The sequence below is a fragment of the Cololabis saira genome, chromosome 2 (genome assembly GCF_033807715.1).
Source record: "Cololabis saira isolate AMF1-May2022 chromosome 2, fColSai1.1, whole genome shotgun sequence".
In the NCBI taxonomy this organism is placed as follows: domain Eukaryota; kingdom Metazoa; phylum Chordata; class Actinopteri; order Beloniformes; family Belonidae; genus Cololabis; species Cololabis saira.
In genome coordinates this window covers 40,148,650-40,171,928 of record NC_084588.1, presented here as the reverse complement: position 1 = coordinate 40,171,928, position 23,279 = coordinate 40,148,650, and the positions used below count along the sequence as shown (strand labels likewise).

The window sequence follows — 23,279 nt, the reverse complement described above, 5'->3', positions numbered from 1 at the left end:
TGAAACATCCTGTCTTCACACTTCTTTTTTTGTAATAATTCTGAACAGATTTAGTCTCATTTACAAATGTAGGAGAGAGAACAGATGAATAGATGTTGGGGAGAGAAGTGAAGATGGCCATTCTGCACCAAAGAGGAAGTGGTCTGCAGATTTATTTTTCCTCTCCGTGTACAGTGACGACAGCGAGATCTATAGTTTCTTAACAGTGTGAATCTGCTGGTTCCCAATAACTCACACAATCAAAACAGAGCCGGCCTGAGAAGTGTTGCTTCTCAAAGCAAGGAAAGTTCTCGAGCAGGCTGGCAGGCCGTCACTTGGTCTGAGAGGATAAGGACGCGATAAGCAACTAAAAGCCTGCTGATTATTTGCTGGCAGGGCCTCTCCCTCTCACCATCCCCATGTTGCAGTGTGCAGATCGGGGGCCCTGCGTGGCATGTGGTGCACAGTGAGTCAGACTGCCCACCAGCTGTGAGCTCGCCTGCTAGCGCAAACCAGCAGAGATATTTTATGAGGGAAATAACTCGATAAAAGCAAATCAGAAAAGACAATCACTGTTTATTGTGGATTATTTCTGACCTCGGCGTTTCAGAATCAGAATCAAGAAGAAGTTTATTGCCAAGTATGTTAACACGCGCAAGGAATTTGTTGTGGTGATTGGTGCAATACAAAAGAACAAATAATATTAAAAGAAAAAATGTACAACATGTTGGTTTTAAAGGGCCGGAGTAATGAATCTCTACAAAAGTGACCTAGGATGTGCGTTAATGTTATGCATAAGGTGAGAAGTGGAGTCTTTACGTTAATGTAACGTAGAGTGGGGGGACGGTCTGTGGTGGACGGGGGAGAGGGGGGTCCGGGGCCTTGTTGACGAGGCCAGCTGCAGTCGGGAAGAATTTTAAAATCTTTTTAAAATCTTTTTTAAATCTAGGCTAAAAACCTCCCTGGTGAAGATTGGCTTTTAACACCCAGTAGTGTGATGAGACTTTTATCTTATTAGTTTTTGTTGTATCTTATTGTTTTTGATTGTTATTATTTATCCTACTTTTTATTATTTGGTGTAAATCAATTTGGCAAACTGAAAGGCAGATGAAAAGTGGTGTATAGTTAAAGTACATTAGATTACATTACAGTGCCTTGTTGTTGTTGTATCTTATTGTTTTTGATTGTTTTTTATTCTTTTAATTATCCTCCTTTTTATTAGTTGCTGTAAATCACTTTGGCACACTGAAAAGCTGTTGAAAAGTGCTATAAAGTGCATTACATTACAGTGCCTTGTTGTTGTTTAGGGGGGTAACTAGGACTGGGACAGTTCTTCAATCTAATTATCTGAACACACTTTAGTTAATCTGAGCAAAACTGAGCTGGACCTTTGAACCCCCCACCCACTGCTGTATTAGGGCCAGGCAGGAGAAAAATAAAAATAATATTTTAGAGGAGGAAGATTATTTTTTTCATCATGCACTTCGAGAAAAAAGTCGAAATGACGAGAAAAAAGTCGAAATGTTGACAAAAAAGTTGAAATGTCGAGAATAATGTTGAAGTACAATTTCGAGAAAAAAGTCGAAATGTATTTCAACTTTATTCACGAAATTTCGACTTTATTCACGAATTTTCGACTTTATACACGAAATTTCGACTTTATTCTTGAAATTGTATTTCAACATTAACCTCGACATTTCGACTTTTTTCTCGAAGTGCACGATAAAAAAAATCTCCCCCTCTCAAATATTTTTTCTCCTGCCTGGCCCTGACACTCCTCCGTAAACATCTGCTTCAGAATCCGGGCTGAATCAGGTGCGTGTTCCTGTACTGGCTGCAGGTACAGCTGCAGCTTCCACGCTTTTCCAAGCCTATTATCCAATTAGGGGCGTTAGTGTTAGTGCAGGGCTCGTCCTTGGCCAGGCAATTCGCCTAATTAGGGGCGGAACACGTGCACATGCTGCCTACTTAGAGACGGCCTCGCCAGACCCGCGGGGTCTTCGAGAAAAAACCCGTGTTTTGTGTGTGAGCGTGAGCGACGAAATGCAGAAAAATGCACGCTTTGGTGAACGCCTTCCTGCGCTGCGTGTCCTTCCTCCTGCCTCCCTCCTGGCCGTGCGTGAGCCGCTGCGCCTGGGCCGGGAGGAGTGAGCGGCCCAATCCCAGAGCTCGGCTCAGAGGCGGAGAAAAGCCTCTTACATATGAGGAAGTGTCGGCGGAGGAGGCGGCAGACGCGGCAGACGCGCAGCGACGCTCCAGCAGCAGCAGCGCGTCAGTGTCTCCGCGGCCAGGCTGCGTCTCGCCGGCTGCTGCTGCCGCCAACCCCGCGGAGCCGCCGGCTGGGCTGTGGATCGGGGGTGCGTGGATCGGGGGTGCGTGGCGGTGCGTGGAGCGCGTCCTCGCCGCCCCCTGGCTCTTCCTGCGCGGCCGCTGCGGCCCGAAGGCGCGGCGAGCGGCGGCGGCGCGCACCGCCCTCGACGCCGGCCGGAGCGCACGCTCCGGGGAGGAAGGAGGGGGGGACTGGCCGGAGCCTCCGGAGGGACCGAGCCGGAGCCGGAGCACCTCCATGATGAGCGGGTCCGCGGGGAGCCCCGGGGAGGAGCCGGAGCCGGAGGAGCCGGGCACCGAGCAGGTGATGGCCGTGGAGCAGCAGCTTGAGGTGATGGGAACCGTCACCATCACCGTGGCCATCCAGGCGGCGGAGGAGGACGACGACCCGGAGGAGGACCGCTGCTCCTCCGGGCTCATGGACCTCCTGGGGGCCAGCTGCAGCGAGGACGAGGTCGGGAGGCACGACAAGTCGAGGTGAGGGAGCAAACACGCCTCCTAAACCCGGGTAGTAAGGTGAAACAAGGGCGTCTCTCTCCATAGCCTAAATTATGGTTCCGCGTTAAATCGACGCAGACCCTACGGCGTAGTGTTTTGAAATCCCCCCCACTGCTGTGCAACATCTACAGAAGAATATTAGGGCTAGACAGGAGAAAAATACAAATATTTTAGAGGAGGAAGATTTTATTTTATTTTTTTCATTATGCACTTCCAGAAAAAAGTCGAAATGTCGAGATTAATGTCGAAATATATTTCAACTTTATTCTCGAAATTTCCGCTTTATTCTCGAAATAGTATTTCAACTTCTAGAATTTCCGCTTTATTCTCGAAATTGTATTTCAACTTTATTCTCGAAATTTCGGCTTTATTCTCGAAATTGTATTTCAACTTTATTCTCGAAATTTCGGCTTTATTCTCGAAATTATATTTCAACTTTATTCTTGAAATTTCGGCTTTATTCTCGAAATTGTATTTCAACTTTAATCGACATTTCGGCTTTATTCTCAAAATTCCGACTTTATTCTCGAAATTCCGACTTTATTCACGAAATTTCGACTTTATTCTTCAAATTGTATTTCAAAATGAATCTCGATATTTCGACTTTTTTCTAGGGTAATTTTTTAGGGTACGGCGTAGGCTCTGCGTTGGTGTAACGCGGAACCATAAATCACCGTTATCTCTCCATCGCTACTTGGCACCAGCCGGTGTTCTGCCAATTTCTGCTGCTTTGCCAAAAAATAATACCTAATGGCTTTCTTCTTTTTTGTAAAGCTACAATTTGACAGTTTTAGTCCCTAGCCCACATCCCTTTTCCCCCCAAGTGGTCCTTGTCTCTTGCCAGGCCGTTATTGTAAATAAGAATGTTCTTAATGACCTGCCTGGCTAAATAAAGGCCAATGACTGAATGAATATCAAATAAATAAAGCGATAGAATTGCTTTTTTTCCCCCTCTTTATCGTATAATGTCCACAAAGTGTAATGCAATTCATGTCATGGGTAGTGTATTTTGAAGGATCAAATACTCTACATACTTTACATCGTGCAAGAACTGATGGGCGTGGCAATAAAACGGGTAGCAAGGATTGGCAGAACACCGGTTCAGTGACATCACTAGTAGTGCTTATAATAGTGTGAAGAACAATAAACATTACCACATTCCGACAGGTGTATCACAATAACAGTTATTTTTAAAGCCCCGGGATGTTGGCGGCGGATGCGCCGGGCGTGCGTCCAGGCTTGGCTCGGGTGTGAGGTGTGTTTGGCCACCTGTGCGGCAGCAGCAAGGCTGGAAACAGACACCTGAGACGGCCCGAGGACGGCACCTTCCCTCTAATCTCATTCCCCCTGCGTCACGGCAGCTATTTTTATCCCGCCGGCCCATAAGGTCCCTACTCCGGCTGCTGAGCGCAGAGTGACTCAGGGATGGCAGGATTGAGGAGGGGAGGGTTTTGTTTTACTTGCAGGTCGCACCTTAACAGCATGATGTCACAGCTCCTAGTAATTCATCTTCTCCTCCACACATGCATGTTGAAACGCCTCCAGGTACCATTGGAGCCCAGAAACTTTCAGGTTATTGTGGTTCCACATTCCTTCAAAGACTAGTGGACCACTTAACTCCTGTCTCCATCCTTTCCCTCCCCAATTAATCCCTTTTGACCTTATTTATGTATTTTTATTTTCTTGTCTTCCCTTTTTAATGCTCCGGGTTGTCTTGTCTGACCTCCCGGGGAGGATGTGGGCTCGTGCCAGCTGTGTGGTCAGCCGGCTGGAAAGCTGTGGATGGGTGTGGGAGGGAGGGAGGGAGGGATGGATGAGGGAGGGATGGAGGGAGGTGATGAGTCATCCGCAAAATTTCATTCAGACCCTCACTCCCAGTCTGCAAGGACTGCAGTGCCTCACCGCCTCAACTTTGAGGTGTGCAGGCCGCAGATATGCAGCGTTCTGGTCCACCGTGTGATGTGGATGTGGTGAAACCGCCATACTCCTAGTGGGAGGGAGAGTCTGTGACTTGGCGCCCTCTCAGATGGAGAGGTCTTGGCAGGTTCAGGACTTGTTGGACACAAGGTCTGGCGCTGAGGCGTCCGTGGCTGCACACTCTCGCAAGGAAAATCTGAGGGGAGGGAAGCAAACAGTCAATCGTGATGCGTAAGGGAATGGCAGGACGAGTCTCCACCAGCAACTTGTAAGCCTCAGGCTTATTGTGTTTGAAAACCACCAACTGTTACAACTACTGCACATTTACCGAGTATGATTTTTGTGCTCATGCCATGTCGTCTTCCCCCACGCAGCGGCGCAGGCACCAGCGGAGGGGAGGTGGAGGAGGAGAGCTGGCAGCCCCCGGACACGGAGCTCAGCCAGAAGCTGGTCTCTCAGATTGAGTACTACATGTCGGACGAGAACTTGGAGCACGACGCCTTCTTGCTCAAACATGTCCGGCGCAATAAGCTCGGCTTCGTCAGCGTCAAGCTGCTCACCTCCTTCAAAAAGGTACGTGGCCTCCAGGAACACGCTGAAATATGCACGCTGTACTTTTAATGATGCTGGACTTTTTCTTGGCTTTAATCTGATAACTAAGTAAAGTGCAGTAACTGAATTTGTGATATTTTTAATGATTTGAAAATGAATATTCAAAGCAAGTCGGAAGTTTTTCCAAATGGGAACCTGGATTTTTTTTTTTTTAAATTGTGACTTCTGCTGACACGGCGGCTCGTGAGATGAGAGCAGTGATTATTAGTGTCTGCGTGGCTGCTGCATCATTGTGTTCTCACATTGATTCACAGCAGCAGGTGCTACTTCAGCCTCGTGCATGGAAATGTGTTATGGCTTATTCATCAATCTATTTAAGCCACAATAACAAATCTGTTAAAGCATGCTGATGTTTAAATTATAGAAATCTGAGGCTCATTATGAAGATGAGCAAATAAAAACCTGTTCAGCTCTGACTGACTCTTGCATAAGTTTGAATGATTAGAGGGATGTTGGAAAAGCAAGTTGTATTCCTCAATGCTCCCTTTTTTATATCTTTAGGTTGTAGAAATCTACTCTTGTGTTTTAAAATACACCGTTTTGCAGGTGAAGCACCTGACTCGCGACTGGAGGACGACGTCTCACGCTCTGAAGAACTCAAAGATCCTGGAGCTGAACGACGAGGGCCGTAAGGTGCGGCGCAAGTCTATGGTGCCGGTCTTCGCCAGCGAGTCGCTGCCCAGCCGCATGCTGCTGCTGAGCGACCTGCAGCGCTGGCCCGAGCTGGCCGCCCTCACCCAGGACAACGGCCCCGGAGACGGAGGCGCCACCCAGCAGGAGCAGCTGATGAAGCTGCTGCTGAAGGCCTTCGGGACGTACGGCACCATCGCCTCGGTGCGGGTCCTCAAGCCGGGGAAGGACCTGCCGGCCGACCTGAAGCGGCTGAGCGGCCGCTACCCGCAGCTGGGCGTGGAGGAATGCGCCATCGTGGAGTTCGAGGAGGTGGAGGCGGCCGTGAAGGCCAACGAGGCGGTGGGGAGCGAGGACGGAGGGACCAGTTCGCTCGGGCTGAAAGTGGTCCTGATCGGAACCAAGCCGCCCAAGAAGAAGGTGCCCAAGGAGCGGCCGCGCGAGGAGGGCGGGATGCGCAAGAGCCGCTCCCTCAACAGCCGGGTGCGGGAGCTGCAGTACCACGGCGACGACTCGGCCTGCAGCTCCTCGGACACGGAGAGCAACCCCACGTCGCCCAGGCTGGCCCGCAAGTCCCAGTCCTGCAACAAGCTGAGCCCGACCACGGCGGGCATCGGCTTCCAGAACAATCACCTGAGCCCCGGCATGTCGCCGCGCAACAGCCCCTGGTCCAGCCCGCGGGCCAGCCCCTGCACCCAGCGCAAGTCCCCGCACCCCCACAAGTCCCCCCTGGCCAGCGAGGGCCGACTGAGCCCCGAGCCGGGCCGGCGCTGGGCCGACTACTCCTCGGACAGCAGCCTGACGCCGTCGGGGAGCCCGTGGGTGCAGCGCCGCAAGCAGGTGGCGTCCCAGGAGAGCAGCCCGGTCGGCAGCCCCATGCTGGGCCGCAAGATCCAGAACGCCGACGGGCTGCCGCCGGGCGTGACCCGGCTGCCGCGGGGGCCCGACGGCACGCGCGGCTTCCACGGGGTCGCCGTGGCCGAGAGGGGCAAGTCGGCTGCCACCCAGACTTGACGCCCCCCAGATCTGAAAGGATGTACAGGAACCTCGAGCCCCCCCCCCTCCATCCTCCGACGTGAGACGGTGTAGATATATTTTTGTCGAGTGTATCAGTTTTCAGTCTTTTGTTATATTTTTATACAACATTTTTTGCGTTACCATGGTAACATTAGGGGGGAATTTAAACTAACTGGGAAAATTTTGAGTGAATGTAAAAACTGATCACGGCTTTTTTTGAGAGAGAGAGAGAGAAAACCACATGCACCAATGTGAAAGTGGACCATGTTGCCTCCTTGTACCTCCTGAACTTGTTCCAGCTTTGGGCGAGCCGGTGAAGCAACTTCACCTCCAAGTGTCCTGTCTGCTGCGTAAAAGCTCGCCGTCATCGTCTGGTGTATAACATGTGAGTGGCGTAGGCACACGGGCTCAATAGCAGTATCGCCATCTGCCTTCTCGGTGTCTCGTGTGAGTTTCCACATGCCGTTCAAACTGCGGCCGGAATCGCGCCGTTGCCATAAAGGTTGGACATTCTGCTTCTGAGTTTTTATTTTAGTTTTCAGTATGCTTTGGCGTTTGGTAAGGGTCTGGTCAGGCCCCGTGTTTATTTGGCATGTAGCTGCGTTATTTATTTTTTTAAGCCTTTTTGTTTTCTTTTATTTGTATTTCCTTTCCTTGACATGTTCTCATTGGAAGCTCTCACAGTGAGGTTTGAGGGATGTTCAGGTCGGGCAGAACAGTCCTGCCTTTACATCTGAGCTGGGGTATTTGTACCTTAAAGACCTATTGTACGAATAAATCACTGAAACTGCAACAGACTTGACTTTTTTTGTTTTATTTTCTTCCTCCCTTCCGTTGGTAACCAGGTGAAGTGGCATTAATGTGGTGAGACGAGCAGCACCCGTACACTTTGAAAGCATAATTGTGTGTTTGGCCTGTGGGAATGAGCTGCACTGATTGCAGAGTAGTGACCACTGTTTTTATTACCTGTAAAAAGCAAAACACAAATTTGACAAGTGTAACTCCTCCAGTGAGGTTTCCTTCGTGCTTTTTCTGGCATGCGACTGTCCTCAGATCAGCTGTAGTGAGGCCGAATGGCCGTCTTGGGTCTTAATCAACTTCAAATGTGCAGCTTTTGGTCAAAGTATGGATCTGCTGGTCAAATTGATCAAACGTGCAGCTTCCAAACTTCCCCCCAGGTCCTCAGTTGAATGGAGGTTTGCATTGGATGAGATTTTGAAGACGTGATCCGCAGCTGTATCGTCTTATGTTGAACTCTGCCGTTTTGGGGGCTGCTGTATAGAAGCGTGCACACAGCATATTTGTTTATAATTGTCTCTTCGGTGTAATATACCCTGAACGCTCCGTCTCATTGAATAGTTGGCACATGTGGGCCAATCTCAAAATTGCTTGCACACCTGGATTACAATAAAACTGCCAACAATGGATTTACATAATTAAAAAATGGGGTTAAAACTTGGTCAATTGGGTTTAATTTAGGTAATTTTGAAGCTTTGTTTTCACTTCAGCGATGATAGGCCTTCTCTCTTTGATTAGTGTGAAAATAATTGTCCCATTGTGAATCGGCGTCGGAAAACAAAAACTGAAATGTGAACGCTTTCAATATGCTCTATAATTTGTGCCATGTCCTCGGGTGGTATTACATCGTCCTTAGCAACGATCCAAATGCAGATGGAGAGGAGTAAACAGTTGGAGCTGCTGGACTTTGAAAGTCATGCGGTGGCAGCTTTGTTTGTCGGATGCTTTGTTAGATAAACTGTCTCTTGTAGGTGTGAGGCGGTTTTGGATGCTGAGGGTTGGAGCCCACGCTTCAAGCCCCCCCCCAAGAAGTGATGGGGACTAAGAGGGATTACATAAAAGAGATGAATACACTTTTGTTCTCCTCCACTTTGCACAATTAGCAATTCAGAATGAGGAAGTCGTGAGCATGTGTGTCTGAGAGGTCACGAAGAGTCGGGGGATTAATGGATGTGGTCGGATCAGAATCAGGCGTCGGCGGGATGAATGCAGTGTCCGTCATTACTGTTAAAGGCAGTTTTCATACTTACCGCAGATGTGAATATGAAGAAAGAAAGGACGGGGAAACCAAATGGCATCCTGGCTATTATTTGTAATTGGGCAGCGAGCATTGGTTTAGGAATTAAATGTCATTTATTAAGTCTTTTTGTTGCAAACTTTACTTGTTCAGATAATTTTCTAAGCTGCAGTCATTAAACTTCATTTTTTGGGAGAGAAGAACATACTTCTCAACTTTTATGTGCACAGTGTAATTATTCCTGCCAGTCATTGAATACAGGGTTTTAAAAAGGCCCCGTGTAATTATGTACTCAGATGACATGAATATGAACTATTATCTGACAGATTATACGTTTTTCTGAGCCGTGTGCATCAACGCAGACAGACCAAAGTCATGCTTGGAGGGTCACAGCCAGAACGAGACTCCTGCTGATTCATGGTCACAAAGCCTTTTGTCCTAAATTACAGGTCTTTGAATTTAAAACAGAAAAAAAAGGAGAAAAGAAAAAATCTCATCTCCAAGTGCAGAATATGGCATCCACTTGCATCAGTCTGTGGGTGGGAGCTGGAGTGACTGAGTGGGTGGTGTCAAAACTGAGGAACTAGAATCAGGGTGGAGAACATTTACAACCCCCCCCCGCCCCCGGTAAAGCAGCCAATTGGAAAAGTCGACACGAACAGGAACTTACTAGAAAGGAAATCATCTTTTCTCGGTTACTATGATGCAACACGAGTGTGTGTGTGTGAGGAAGCGGTGCAGAAACTTGGCAGAGCCGGGTCACTGCAGCAGCAGCCGTCACCGTGATGAAGACGTCGGGTGTGAGCTACTATGAGTCCTCTGGCAGCAACAGATCGGGGAGGGGAGTGTTTCTCAGCCACGGCATTGCCCTGTTGACCCCGTCCTCCTGTCACGGTTAACACACAGGCCTCCGCCTCCACTAGCTGAGTAAAGGCAAGGCAAGTTTATTTGTATAGCACAATTCAACACAAGGTAATTCAAAGTGCTTTATATCAACATTAAAAGCGGCAAGACATGATTAAACAGTAAATAACAAATAAAATAAGAGATTATATAATAAAAAGCACAAGTTGTTAAAAAGTAATGGCAGTAGAGTAAAGGAGGTAAGTATTTAATTTAAGAGTACGCTTCAGTTAAAGCAGCACTATGTAACTTTTCCACCTTAATATAATATTTCCAGAGTCATTGTGATGGTACATCAACTTACAACAGGTTTAATGACACTTCGGTCATGGTCTGAGGGGTCTGTATCGCCTTCACTGGCACTATGTAACTTTGAGGAGCATGGTAGGAACCCTGCCACACTAAAAAACTACACATTTTTACGGCTTTGATTGCTTTACGGCATACGTCACTTCCCCCTCCTCCCCGATTCGTAGTCGATACAAAGCTGGGCGGGGCGTGGAGCACAGAGCTCAGCAGAAGCTGGTATCATGGCCGAAGCAACGAAAAACCGAAGAAAATAAAAGTTTTATCGAAGGAGGCGAAAAAAGAAAGCGGGAGAGTAACAAGCTAAATTCCCAGACAAGAATAAACATTGGCCCAGCGTTCACTCGCTGGCGTGAGCTGAAAGACGAGGAGGGATGTCCGACAAGAGAGACAGAATTGTTATGATACAAATGTAAATGTAGAGTTCTATGTTCAATAACAATCAAAATTAGAATGTTTTCACATACAGGGGATTCGTCTTGGGTTCTAGTATTTTCCTGAGAACTGTAAAATTGTGCAGGGCTGATCTGCAAAATATAAGGAATGGGCATTCAGTTATTCACAGGTTATAAGGTATTTTTTTTATTTTGTCAGTATGTACAACAAACCAGATCCAGATGAACCTCAGGGGTCTGGGAGCTTCATAGGGAACTAACAGATCCAGCATGTATTTTGGTCCAAGACCATTCAGTGCTTTGTAGACCAGCAGTAAGATTTTAAACTCTATCATTTGACTCACTGGAAGCCAGTGTAGTGATTTCATGACCGGTGTAATATGGTCCAGTTTCCTGGTGTTTGTAAGGTGTAAAACATGAGAAAAAGCACAGACATTTATGACAATGACCCAGACTATTAATAGAGCTTCGAGTTCGAGCTGTTGCGAGTTGCTCTCCAGCAACTCGTCTATCTCTGAAATAAAACACTCGTCACCTGAGAGTTGTGTATTTATTTTTGTGTGGCTATCATCTGACCTCTCTGTTGACGGGTTAAAGGCCTGATGGTAGCGGGAATCCATGGAAACAATGACCACTGTATACTCAAGTTTTATACATTTCATTTTTATTTATGCAACTTAAAAACAACATATTTACAGTCCAAAGACAGAAAAAAGCACCCGACATAGAACACGTCAGGTGGGTGGTCTCAAATAAACATCTTACAGTACGCATCACTTTTAACAACGTGAAGAAGGATGCCGACTCGAGGAAATGATCAGCAGAGGATATCTCCAATATCTCCAACACAGGAAATCACCAGTAAGTGCCGTTTGCCAGTGAAACACACACCGGCACCGTTTCTGAAGGATTTCTGTATTTATCATGAACACGGATTATTTGTGCATTTCCAGAAATAAGACGTGCTGCGGTAAGTGATGACAGTGAGTATACGTTTTCCCTGTCCTTTGCTACCGGTAGCTCTTATTCATTTTTTCTTATATAACACATCGGCTTAAAACTTACAAGAATCTGCCATGAGCCTGTGAAAGGCCATACGGTCCGCTCTGCAGCGGCCGAGACCTTGTCATCGCGTCGAGTCAGCAACTGCGTGAAACATTTAAGGAACATGCAAAATAACTGTTGAACTTATTTTCAGGATCAAGTGTCATCAAAATAAACGCCCCTCTGCATGTTTGTGTTTTCAGACAGAGAAATTCCTTTCAACCCCCCAAAAAAACACCAAAACAAACACTCAGTAGTCATGGTAACCACCTGACCCTCATTAATGCATCCTCCTTGCATTAAAGGAGCGATGTGTGTTGTAAGGTGACAGGAAGTCTGAGACAGCGCCGCTCCACAGGAAGCCGGAGCTGTCTGTCAGCATGACGGGGTTTAACCACCAGTTAGGATCAAACCAACTGGAAACACATAATAATCACTGGCTGCTCGTCCTCCTGCACAGCTCCATCTGCAGAATCTCAACAGGAGGACTGGGGTTGATCCGGGGGCTGTGTGGGCAGAGCCGTCGCTGGCGTGAGCAGGAAAACACTTCCGTCTCCGTAGCAGATGGGATGGAGACGTGTTGAGCGGAGAGCTTGGACAGGCAGACGAGAGAACGCAGCATCTCGATCTTCAATCTCTTCTGAAGGAAGCAGTCTGAGGTGGAAGAGATCACAAACCGGCTGTGTCTGCGGAGCGTTGCTTCAGATGTAGAGGGAACCGTCGGCAGGCCCCACGTAGCCGACCCCGATCAGAAGCACGTCGATCAGAGTCCAGATGCCCAGGCCTCCGAAGCTGAACAGTTTGCCCAGGCCTTCTCTCCACTGGCCCAGATAAAACCGATCGGCCCCAAAACCACCCAGAGTGATGCTGCAGTAGAAAACAGGACACAGACAGACAGTCAGACACGATGTGAGAGCACCAGAGGTGTCAAGTAACGAAGTACAAATACTTTGTTACCTTACTTAAGTAGAAATTTTGGCTATCTATATTTCACTGGAGTAATTATTTTTCAGACCACTTTTTACTTTTACTCCTTACATTTTCACGCAATTATCTGTACTTTTTACTCCTTACATTTTAAAAACAGCCTCGTTACTCTATTTCATTTCAGCCTTTAAAAAAAAAAAACTATCCAGTTAAATTGCTCCATCCGGATAGAGTGAATTTGGTTGTGGTTGTTTCAGATGTTCTTGTCCAGTTTTGTTCTTACATCCGTTCCCTCAGATTCCTGCAACTAAACTTGGATGTACATTCCAATAAAGGTTAGGATAAATGATAACATGCCTCTGAAGTTTGACTTTTTGCACCATTACAATACTAATAGGCAACTAGTCATCATATGCGAATTTCCCCGCTGTGGGACTAATAAAGGAATATCTTATATCTTCTGCTCTCTGAAACACGTTAATGCTCAATAGTACACATATATGGTTCTTTAATATATTTGCATTATACTAAGATGCATTCATTTTCAATGGCTTTTGTCCTTAATGGCTTTTTTCCCCTTACATTACTTTTATACTTTAATTAGTTTTAAAACCAGTACTTTTATACTTTTACTTGGGTAAAAAACTTGAGTTGATACTTCAACAGGAGTATTTTTAAACTCTAGTATCTATACTTCTACCAGAGTAATGAATGTGAATACTTTTGACACCTCTGGAGAGCACCCACAATTGTTGAAATACCTGTGACGGGTTTACCTGAGTGCAAGTGCTGTTGACCATTTGTATCCGCCGGTCCAGTTACAGAATAAACGTTTCTGAAACCGTCTTCTTCCTGCAGAAGAAAGAGACGTTTAAAAAGCATGCAGGAGAGAACCCTGAGGTTCAAATTAAAGAGATGGTGTTGCGTTCGGTCTTGCGTGTTATCTGAGACGCTTCCTTTTAGCCCCGGTCCCTGGGAAGACCCGTTAATGAAAGGCCCAGTCTGCTCCGGCTCTGGAGTCCAAGATAGCTGCTCGTTATTCGTTTGAAGCGGCGCCAAACCCGCCGGTGGGTAGGAATTATGCAAATGTGCTTGGTATCACTTAGAAAATATCACCACATCAATATCAAAACACATCAGAGTCTGGACCGTGAATGTGGCTCATGGGGGAACTAAAAACCCTTGTAATTATTTATTTAGATACTGTATTTTGGGGGGGTCCTGCAGGGAGGACCTGCACTAAAGCCTTTAACACTATAACTTATATAATCTTTCATAAATGACACTAAAAAAAGCTGACTCCCCATTAATAGAGATTTTCAAATTACACACATAGCTGATGTTTTTTTTTTGTAATTTTCATAAATGAATGAAGAAACACATCAGCTACATTGAAAAAGCATTATCTCACACCTTGAAATCTATTAAATTAGAAACAGTGCCTATTGATTATGACCCATTTGAAGAGACGAGTAGAGCCTTTAAACCTGATTGTTTGAGCTCTCGTGTTCTCCTTACTCACTTTGACCTCCAGGAAAAAGGTTTTAAATGCTTATGAACCTACTGAGGGACATTTATTCACGATCTGATGCACAACCTTCTCAGGAAAACATGTAATCTGTGCAGATTTCATGATTGTCCAGACTCGTATATCTGCACACTGGAATCTCCAACAACCCTAAATATTTCTCCCAAGATGTGAAGGTACCGCTGAACTGCTCCGCTGCATCTACAATCAGAAAGAAACTGAAAAATATAAATAAATAAATAAAAAAAATTGACCCATGTGGGAGGCAAGCCAGGAAAAAGCATTTGCTGGCAAAGACGACAACAACAGAAGCCCAGTTTGCGAGTGAACATGTAGGCAAAGACTTTTCAAAGCATTTCTCTCCCCACACAGTCACGCTGAACCTTCTGATATTCTGTTGGATAAATCATTGAAAAAACTAATTGCACCAGCGGTGGCCTTCCACTCATCGGCCTTCGTCTGTGGGCACTGCTTCAAAGAGATAAAGTGTTTGCCTGCTCAAACACGTGTACTAAAGCTGACGGCACTTATTTTTTCATAGCTGGTAGATGAGCAGCGGCAGAGAAAAATGATCGGTGCCTTCCTGAAAACGGGCTGTGCTTATGCTTTGTCATGGCATCGGGGGGTTTACTTATATTTGCACTGAGCGCAGAGAAACTTAGGGAATAATGCAGGTTTATTTCAGCCTCATCCTTAAAAAGAGGTCATTATAGGCTTTTTATTTCCATTTATATTTTGAATACAGAGTTGGAGACGGCACCCTTTGCATGACTCAGACATCCAATAAAAAGGGTATCTGCCAGACTGAAAAGAACTCAAATTACCTTGTATTCACCACAAATGGATAAAAGGTTAAAATCTCTGCTGTAGACGAAATAGGCGGTGGGTAAATGGTGAGCGTAAGATGGAAATCAGAGGTTTTGAAAAGGACGGGAGAAGTGCCCATCTTTGACCAGCGTGTGTTTACCAGGATTCCCAGCCGGGCGGTTTATCGCACCTAAACAATGGACGTGGTCCAAGACGTCGCAGCTGGCGTTGTAGCGCTTGCGTGGGCAGGACACCGTCATGCAGTTGGTGGAGTTTGAGCAGCGGTACTGGGACGGGTCCAGCTGCCAGCAGAACTGGCAGGTGATGGAGAGGGAGAAGTTCATTTGGTGCTGCCCTGATTCTCCCTGCAAAGAGAAAAAAAATAATCGTCACAATGAGGAAACTGTCATGTTAAATTCCCTAACTGGCCTTTTAACACGTAGATAAACCAGGTTAAGACAATATTTCACATTTTACACAACATGAACTGCTACTTACTATACAGTGAACCCCTTTTTTGGGTCTGCAGGTGTAGGAAGCTTGTTTGCCGTAGGTGCAATTGTGGTGGTAATTGCACTGAATGCAGTCAGCAGGAAGGCGGCTACACAAACCCTGACTGGGACATTTGGATGTGTAGTTCTCGTCATCTGCTGGAGACGCTGCAAAAACATTGAAAAATCAAGTTACAGGACCCGAATCTACCATGAATAGTAAAATTAGTTCTCCTCTTACATTCGTTTCTCAGCAACAGCAATAATCTTTATGCTTTAATTATCCAAAAGCAAAAGAAATAATTGTTTTTGGATCATTTACCGCCAATACTAAATCATTTCAATAAATATTTAAGATCATGCTCCATTGGGGATAATTTACTTGTTTTCCATGAAAAATGATTGTCAAAAACTTTTATTTTGTCTCCAACAATTTTTTTTTTAATTTCAAGCACCACCCTCGTACCCCTATGCTTCACTGGGGTTCCTCCAACCAGCATGTTCAGTGCATAGCTGATGTTTTACATTAAATGCATTTTATCCGGATATTTCCACTTCTCCTCCCCAAACACTCTAAAAAAGTCATTTTCAGGAATGTTTTTCTGGATTGATCTGGGTTTGACCAGCTCAAAAGCACAAGTCACTGCCACTGTTGTGGGTCGTGAGACCGTCTTTAAGACGTTTCCTGCAAAGAGTTTTGCGTGAAGTCGACTCGGTAATGAATCAATTTTTTGATACGACTGTCTGTATGTGAGAGAGCAACTGGGGTGAAATATGAGTCACAGCTGCAAAGAAATAAACAGTTTGACCTATCTGACCCCTTTTAGCTAGAACTATGACTGCTGGATCAAATCGATCCAAACAGTATCTATGTAATACAAACATGCAGAGGCAGTTGCAAATATGTGAAATTAACTATTTTCCTTTTAGAATACTGATTATACTTATTAAGCCAAGGAGAAGACATTTACTGAAAAAAATACTTGTAATTTTCTTTTTAAAAATGGGTCAATTTGACCCAGACCATAACAGGATGGTTAATGTTGTGAAGCTTTGAAACAAGGTCAATCTGAGAAACTGTGATGCTCCACTGTAGCAACCTGAGAAAAGAGGGAATAAGCCGAAACATACAACATTCATGTCTTTTTGAAGCGTTCACCAGTGTCAGAAAATACGCCTAATAATAATAATCTTCCCCAAAGCCATCACCTTCCTAAACAAGCATCTGACCACCATCACACGGAAATCTTCTGGGCATTAAATACGTTTTTTTTAATACTTATCTCATCTTTTTTCACTTATCTTGCAATTTATATTTTTTCTTTCTTTACTTATCTTGCACTTATATTAGGACCAGCACCTGCGAATAAGCCCCTGTAATTTGTTATGAAATATGAACGATGACAAATAAAGAATCTTGAAGTCTGTGCTGGGTGAACGACTGAAGCGCGATTTATGGTTTTATGGAGAAACCACGCATGTAGCCAGAATTGTGTCGTTTCAGTATGTGGTCACATGTGGCTATGCCACATTAATGAATACAGACTTATCAAAACCCATGTGGCTTTTTATCAATACACATGCACTAAGCGCTGTAACCATCACACTGCACTGGTGGTGCAGGAATCCATCAGCAAAAATGTAAGAAAAGTAATAATAGTGCTTGATCTTTTTCCACATCCATCTGGGCGATGCCCTGGAGCTAAATGTCACCAACACCGTAGCTGAGATTGCTTCTGCTTTGAACTGATGGTATCCTGGATTGTATTGTAGCCTCAATCAATTCTCCTGCTTTAATATAGTCTCTAAAAAATATGTTTTCTGTTGCTGTTGATGCACATGACCCAAAACACGCCATTTCAAAAAAGGTCTCATGTGAATCAAGTCTAAAACTGTTCACTCGTGTTTTCTTAAGGCTATATGGTGACCAGAACATTCAACCTTTCTAGTTGTTTTGAAAATAAACAATTCAACAAAGTCTGGACAGCAAAAATCTAGATTTTTTTTTGTGTGTGTGTGAAACAAGGTATGAAAAATCTAAGTCTAAATCTGAAAGTGGACCAAACTTCGCTGAGACAGAAAGACGAGGTATGAAATGAGTCAACTTGTTCAGATTTAAGGTAACTAAAGCTATGTTAGAGGTTGTAATGAGAGTGCTTGGGTGGCGACATCAGTGGCCTCAGAGCAAAAAGGTCCCTGGTTTGGATTTGAGCTGATGTCGTAACACAGTCTTATTTAGGTGGAATTGCATGTCCTCCCTGTGGCTTTGGGGGTTTTTACCGGTTACTCCAGATTCCTCCCACAGTCCAAAAACAAGTTGAGGGTGTTCTCAATTATGTTTACATGAGAGTGTGCAAAGTTCCTCTGTTTATGTCTGTGGAGCCCGGTGATACACTCCCAAAATGAATGAATGGACAGATGAATTATCTAAACGCAGACAACATCCTGTATATCTGTAACCCTTTCTACAGGACGACTCAAATAAAAGAAAGCTTTAAAGATTATAAACCTGTATGATCTAAAATAAATGTAAATCCAGAAAGATTTTGACCAATACTTTTGATTATTCATTAAAAATATGTGATTCTGAAATTGAAAGAGTATTTGATATAAAGTTCTTAGGGGTTGTTATTGTTATTGATTGTAAATTAACATGGAAACAACATATTAGATACATAAAAGGAAAGATTGCAAAGTCAATAGCAATCCTGTATAAGTCCAGAAATATATTAAATCATAAAGCACTACATTTAATTTATTGTTCATTAATACTACCTTATATATCGTATTGTGTGGGAGTTTGGGGCTCGACGTATAAGACAACAGTAAATGCTATAGTCTTCTTACAAAAACGAGCCATACGTATTATTAATAGGGTGGGATATTATGAACATACAAATCCATTGTTTATAAAATCCCATGTTATGAAATTTTATGATTTGGTTTATTATAAAATAATGTATAAAGTTAGATTAAAGTTACTCCCTGTCTGTGTACAATGTTTTTTCTCAATACATGAGTCAAAATATAATTTGCGTGATGTTTGTAAATTTGTTGTACAAAAAGCTATGAAAGAGACTAAAAGGAGATGTCTTTACTATTATATATGTAAACCTTATTGGTCCTCCTTTTCTGGTTTTTCTGGTTTAGTTTTGCTATTGTTTGTTTGTTTGTTTGTATGTAGGACAGGCATTAATATAAGCACTATGCTTCTGCCTGTGCCTTTTCAGTCACTATTTTTCAATAATGTTTGTGTTCAATGTTTGTATAGGGATGTGACTGAATAAAGCATTTCAATCAATCAATCTGCCATCACCAATGATGAATTTCTGCAAAAAATGTTTAATAAATAATAAGTGACTGGCCTTTTAGGTCTCAAGACCACTTTTTGTGGTCTTGGTCTTGTCTCGGTCTCTCCAGATCTTGGACTCGGATCATTGAGATGCCGTTGCTCAACAAGGTGACAGAATCTGGTGATCAGCACTTCTTCCTCTTGTTAATGTACAGTTTTGTAAACTTTTTGTATTTAGCTGATCTGATTTAATGTTTTGGTGCATGTGTGTCTGTATTTTATTACAGTATTGTGTTTATAATGGGCTTGTTTGAATAAATATATGGCATCATTGGCTTTTGAATCATATCTGCACATCATTGTGATTAATTAAGCATCAGGTCAATTTCAGTGATGCTGATATATGGTGTAATTTGGCTACTATAATGGTAAAAAATGCAGTTTAAAGTTGATAATTGTATCTTTAATATTTGAAATTGAGGTTTCATCTCCAAATTAAGTCCAATTTACTATTCATTACTGTTCTGAGGTGGAGGGGGGTGTTGGAGCTGGTTATTCTGTTAGAGAACTTTGGGACTAGTTAGTAGTCGTGTCAATCCTTAGAAGCACTGGAGTCAATCCTCCAATAGTGCAGAAATAGCGGTAGTGCAGTCGCCACACATATCTGATCTCAGCTGATGGATGAAAACATTTATAGTGAGTTCAACATCATCATCCACTTCTCTGTGTTATTGTGCTGCAGTTGAAAACAACCTCATATGGAAACTAGCTGAACCAGGATGGTGCTGATGTTCTACAACTCACGCAGGATCAGGAAATTACTAGGTTTCTTTTTGGTCTCGGTCTTGAGCTGAACTAGTCTTGTAGCGCTTTTGCACTGGTACCACCTCAGCTCGGTTCTACCCGTTTTGCGCTTTCGCACTAGGGCTGAGACGGGTAAAGCCGCTCCAAGCCGATACTTTTTTCTGTAACCATTTCAGTGAGGTTCTATAGCGGGCTGAGCAGGGACTATTTTTGAGGTCACCACCCTCCTCGCCACCGATTGGTCGGGGGGCAGGGCCGTCACCACCCTCCACGCCTCTGATTGGTCGGGGGGCGGGGCCGTCGGACGTTTGAATCAGGAAGCGGGAGTCAGAGCGAGAGCGACCCGCTCCCGGCTCCAGCTGATTTCTCATCTGCACCGACATGAACAAAGGTGTTGCGCAATCGAGTACATCACAGCAGCTTCACCACAACCCCCCCACTTCTCCCCTGGCAGTGCGAAAACACACGAGTGGAGCCGTGTAAAGCTGCGCCGAGCCGAGCCGGGCTGAGCCGATACTAGTGGAAAAGTGCTGGTCTTGATACTCTCTGGTCTTGGTCTCGGTTTAGGTGGTCTTGACTACAAGTCCCAAAATTCTAATATCAAATGAACCCTACAGTTGCCTCTTAAAACATTCACCTGTAACAATGAAAAGTGAATCTGACCCAGGTATTTACCTGAGGCTGCAGCCGGGACCACCGGGCTGGTGATGATGGGGCCGTGCTGGGCGTCTCTGGTGTAGGGGGGGTCCTGGCCAACATGGGGAGAACTCAGATACCCTGACAAGCAACCAGATACAAAGATACATGCTGAGCTCAGCCCATTGTCCAACAACCCTGACCCAAAACCCCCCAAACTACCAAGCATTTTATAAATTAACAAAAGGTACAGTTATTAATTATATTTAAAAAATCATTATATGTTATATATTAAACTGATTATATATTTAAATGCATATATATGCTTTAGGTTTTTACCAAACTGGGTATTAACCATTATTATTTATAAAGAGCTTTATTTATAAAGCTCAGGTATAATATTTATAATGCTCAAGTATATTTATATTTATAATGCTGAGGAATAATATTGCAATGAAGTGCTGTACTATTTTCATAAGGTAATAACAGGTATAATTGATAAAGTAGTAAAGCTTGCGCATATATTTTTTTCTTATTTTTATTTTCAAGCAAAATTGAAACAAGGGGTAGGACCTCATAAGTTTTTTACTTCCTCCTACTTTTTCGGGCATGAAGGTTTATTTTACTTTGATTTTGTTTAATGACTGTTTATTTATTTATTTTTTTGTTGTTTTGTGTAATTGTTTTTTTTTATGTATGCTCGAAATAAAGATTTCAATCAATCAATATATATGCAGACCAAAAAAACCAAGTTACAGTACAGTTATTCATTATTAAAAAAAGCCCCCAAAAAACATTATATGTTACATATTAAATTGATTATATATTAAAATGCATAAATATGCTTTAGGTTTTTACCAAACAGTTTTACTTCAATGAGCTACTTTCCTGAGAATATTGGCTCCAAAAGCTCCTCATCACATTACACAGGCCTCTAACAATTAGTTTCTATTATACAAAAAGATATAAAGTAATTAAAACCATCATAGCCTGCTATATTTGATAAACAAATGCTGCAGCTCCAGTGTTGTCAACACTGAATTATGGTTCTGCGTTAAATCGACGCAGAGCCTACGGCGTAGGGCACGCGGCGACGCTCACCCTACGCCGTAGGGACTGCGTTGGTGTAACGCGAGACCATAAATCAGCCTTTAGCCTCCTGGGGTGCTAAATGTAAGTCAAGCAATAACGACCAAAAGCTGCTCACAAATACTCATAAATATGAAGCCACCTTTGTCAACATACCACTAACAGACTGCAGGACCAGGTCCATGAGCAACAGGAGGACCAGCCCGTGGTGTTTGAGGGACCATCCTCGCTCTGCTCCGCAGCGCTGGCAGATTCCAGCCATTGCTGCTGCGGAAGGAGATGCGCCTGCTGCCTTCACGGGACCTGGGAAATTACGCCTTTATTGACCAGAAGTTTGGGCAAAATACAGGACTGTCTCAGAAAATTAGAATATTGTGATAAAGTCCTTTATTTTCTGTAATGCAAAATGTCATACATTCTGGATTCATTACAAATCAACTGAAATATTGCAAGCCTTTTATTATTTTAATATTGCTGATCATGGCTTACAGTTTAAGAAAGAACTCAAATATCCTATCGAAAAAAAATTAGAATATCCTGAATCTTAATCTTAAACTGTAAGCCATCAGTAATATTAAAATAATAAAAGGCTTGCAATATTTCAGTTGATTTGTAATGAATCCAGAATGTATGACATTTTTGTTTTTTTTAATTGCATTACAGAAAATAAAGAACTTTATCACAATATTCTAATTTTCTGAGACAGTCCTTTACTTTTCCTACAACTCTTCACAAAATTCTGGTCCTACAGAAACGTTTTGTTAGGATTGCAACTCGATCACAGTTACATGCTTCATCTACTCCTTTATTTCAGAAACTCCAGATATGATATGAACATTTTTCAGATATGCGTTTTTATTTATAGGCTAAGATAAATTAAAGTGAAGGGAATATTCATGGACAGTTCAAGACTTACGCTACTTTAAATCAAATTCCCAGGTTCATTCTTATTCAACTCGACAATCCTCAGATCTTCATCCTCCTAAATTTCTCACTTGCAGAGGTCAATTTTCGATGAGATTTAGGGGCACTACTGTTTTCCCAATGTATTGTTGTACATGTACCCATGTTTTTTGTTTTTTTTGTGTTTCACTCATAGTGACATGATAATTTCTACCATTAGTCTTATTTCCTCAGGAGTAAATACAAGTTGTAAAAACAATATCCCATGCACACTCACACACACTTATTTTTTTGTCTTTATTCTTTATTATTTATATATTGCATTATTAGTTTGCCATCACTTTTCTGTTGTCATACTTTTTGTTTTTGTATGTTAATCTTGTGTTCTTTATAACATGTGAAATTTTAATAACTTCGGTGGAGGCTTCAAATAAGCCCATTGGGTTTTTTGCCTCTTCCTGCACCGTATAGGCCTAGTATTTATATTTGATATTTTCTTGTAGGCTATATCTTTAAAACTGTGCAAAACAATAAACTAAACTAAAACTAAACTAAAGTCACGGCGAGTGAAAATGGATACGACATATCTGTCACTCACTCTGTCTTCAGCTCCAAAATGTACAATAAATTAGGATCTGTACTACTCCCTTTTTTTACTACTCACTCTTTGTTCATCCAATTAAAGTATGTATAATTTAAAAGAAAGACGATTTGAAATTGAAAAAAGGGCAGCTGTTACATCCATAGACCATAAACGCCTCATCGACCGCTGCTGCGGCGCTGACCATGGATGTATTATATTAACCGCCGTGCGGCCGCCATCTTGGAGCGGGCACCGCTCCACTCATCTGCCTGGCTGGTGCAGTTAATGTAAGTGTCCGCGCATTTAATAAGTCATAACTCGCAGAATACAAAACTGATTTGCACGGGGGGCATTATACCGGAATAATAGAATATTCTGGCATGCAAGTACTATTATACTATACTATACTACCAAACTATATGATAGCGAGGCAGAAGCGGATTGTGTAAAACTCAGCTATTTTAATAATATGAAGAACCAATAATAAACATATCCATAAACATCTTCATATATATAAACCCCTATATATATATATATATATATATATATATATAT

General features: G+C 43.4%; 2 protein-coding genes across 2 annotated transcripts; one reads left to right on the top strand and one right to left on the bottom strand.

The window, feature by feature from the left end:
- Positions 1 to 2,007: 2,007 nt before the first annotated feature.
- larp6a (La ribonucleoprotein 6, translational regulator a) lies at positions 2,008 to 7,774 on the top strand. The gene is made up of 3 exons (XM_061745501.1): positions 2,008 to 2,784; positions 5,097 to 5,295; positions 5,881 to 7,774. Exons 1-3 carry the CDS (start codon positions 2,033 to 2,035, stop codon positions 6,976 to 6,978), a joined length of 2,049 nt encoding a protein of 682 aa, XP_061601485.1. The 5' UTR covers positions 2,008 to 2,032; the 3' UTR covers positions 6,979 to 7,774.
- Positions 7,775 to 11,267: 3,493 nt separating this feature from the next.
- tm2d3 (TM2 domain containing 3) lies at positions 11,268 to 21,520 on the bottom strand. Its single transcript, XM_061711045.1, has 6 exons — positions 21,395 to 21,520; positions 20,189 to 20,290; positions 15,425 to 15,585; positions 15,117 to 15,291; positions 13,368 to 13,443; positions 11,268 to 12,531 (listed from the first exon to the last, which is right to left on the bottom strand). Exons 1-6 carry the CDS (start codon positions 21,498 to 21,500, stop codon positions 12,366 to 12,368), a joined length of 786 nt encoding a protein of 261 aa, XP_061567029.1. The 5' UTR covers positions 21,501 to 21,520; the 3' UTR covers positions 11,268 to 12,365.
- Between the last annotated feature and the right edge of the window lie 1,759 nt (positions 21,521 to 23,279).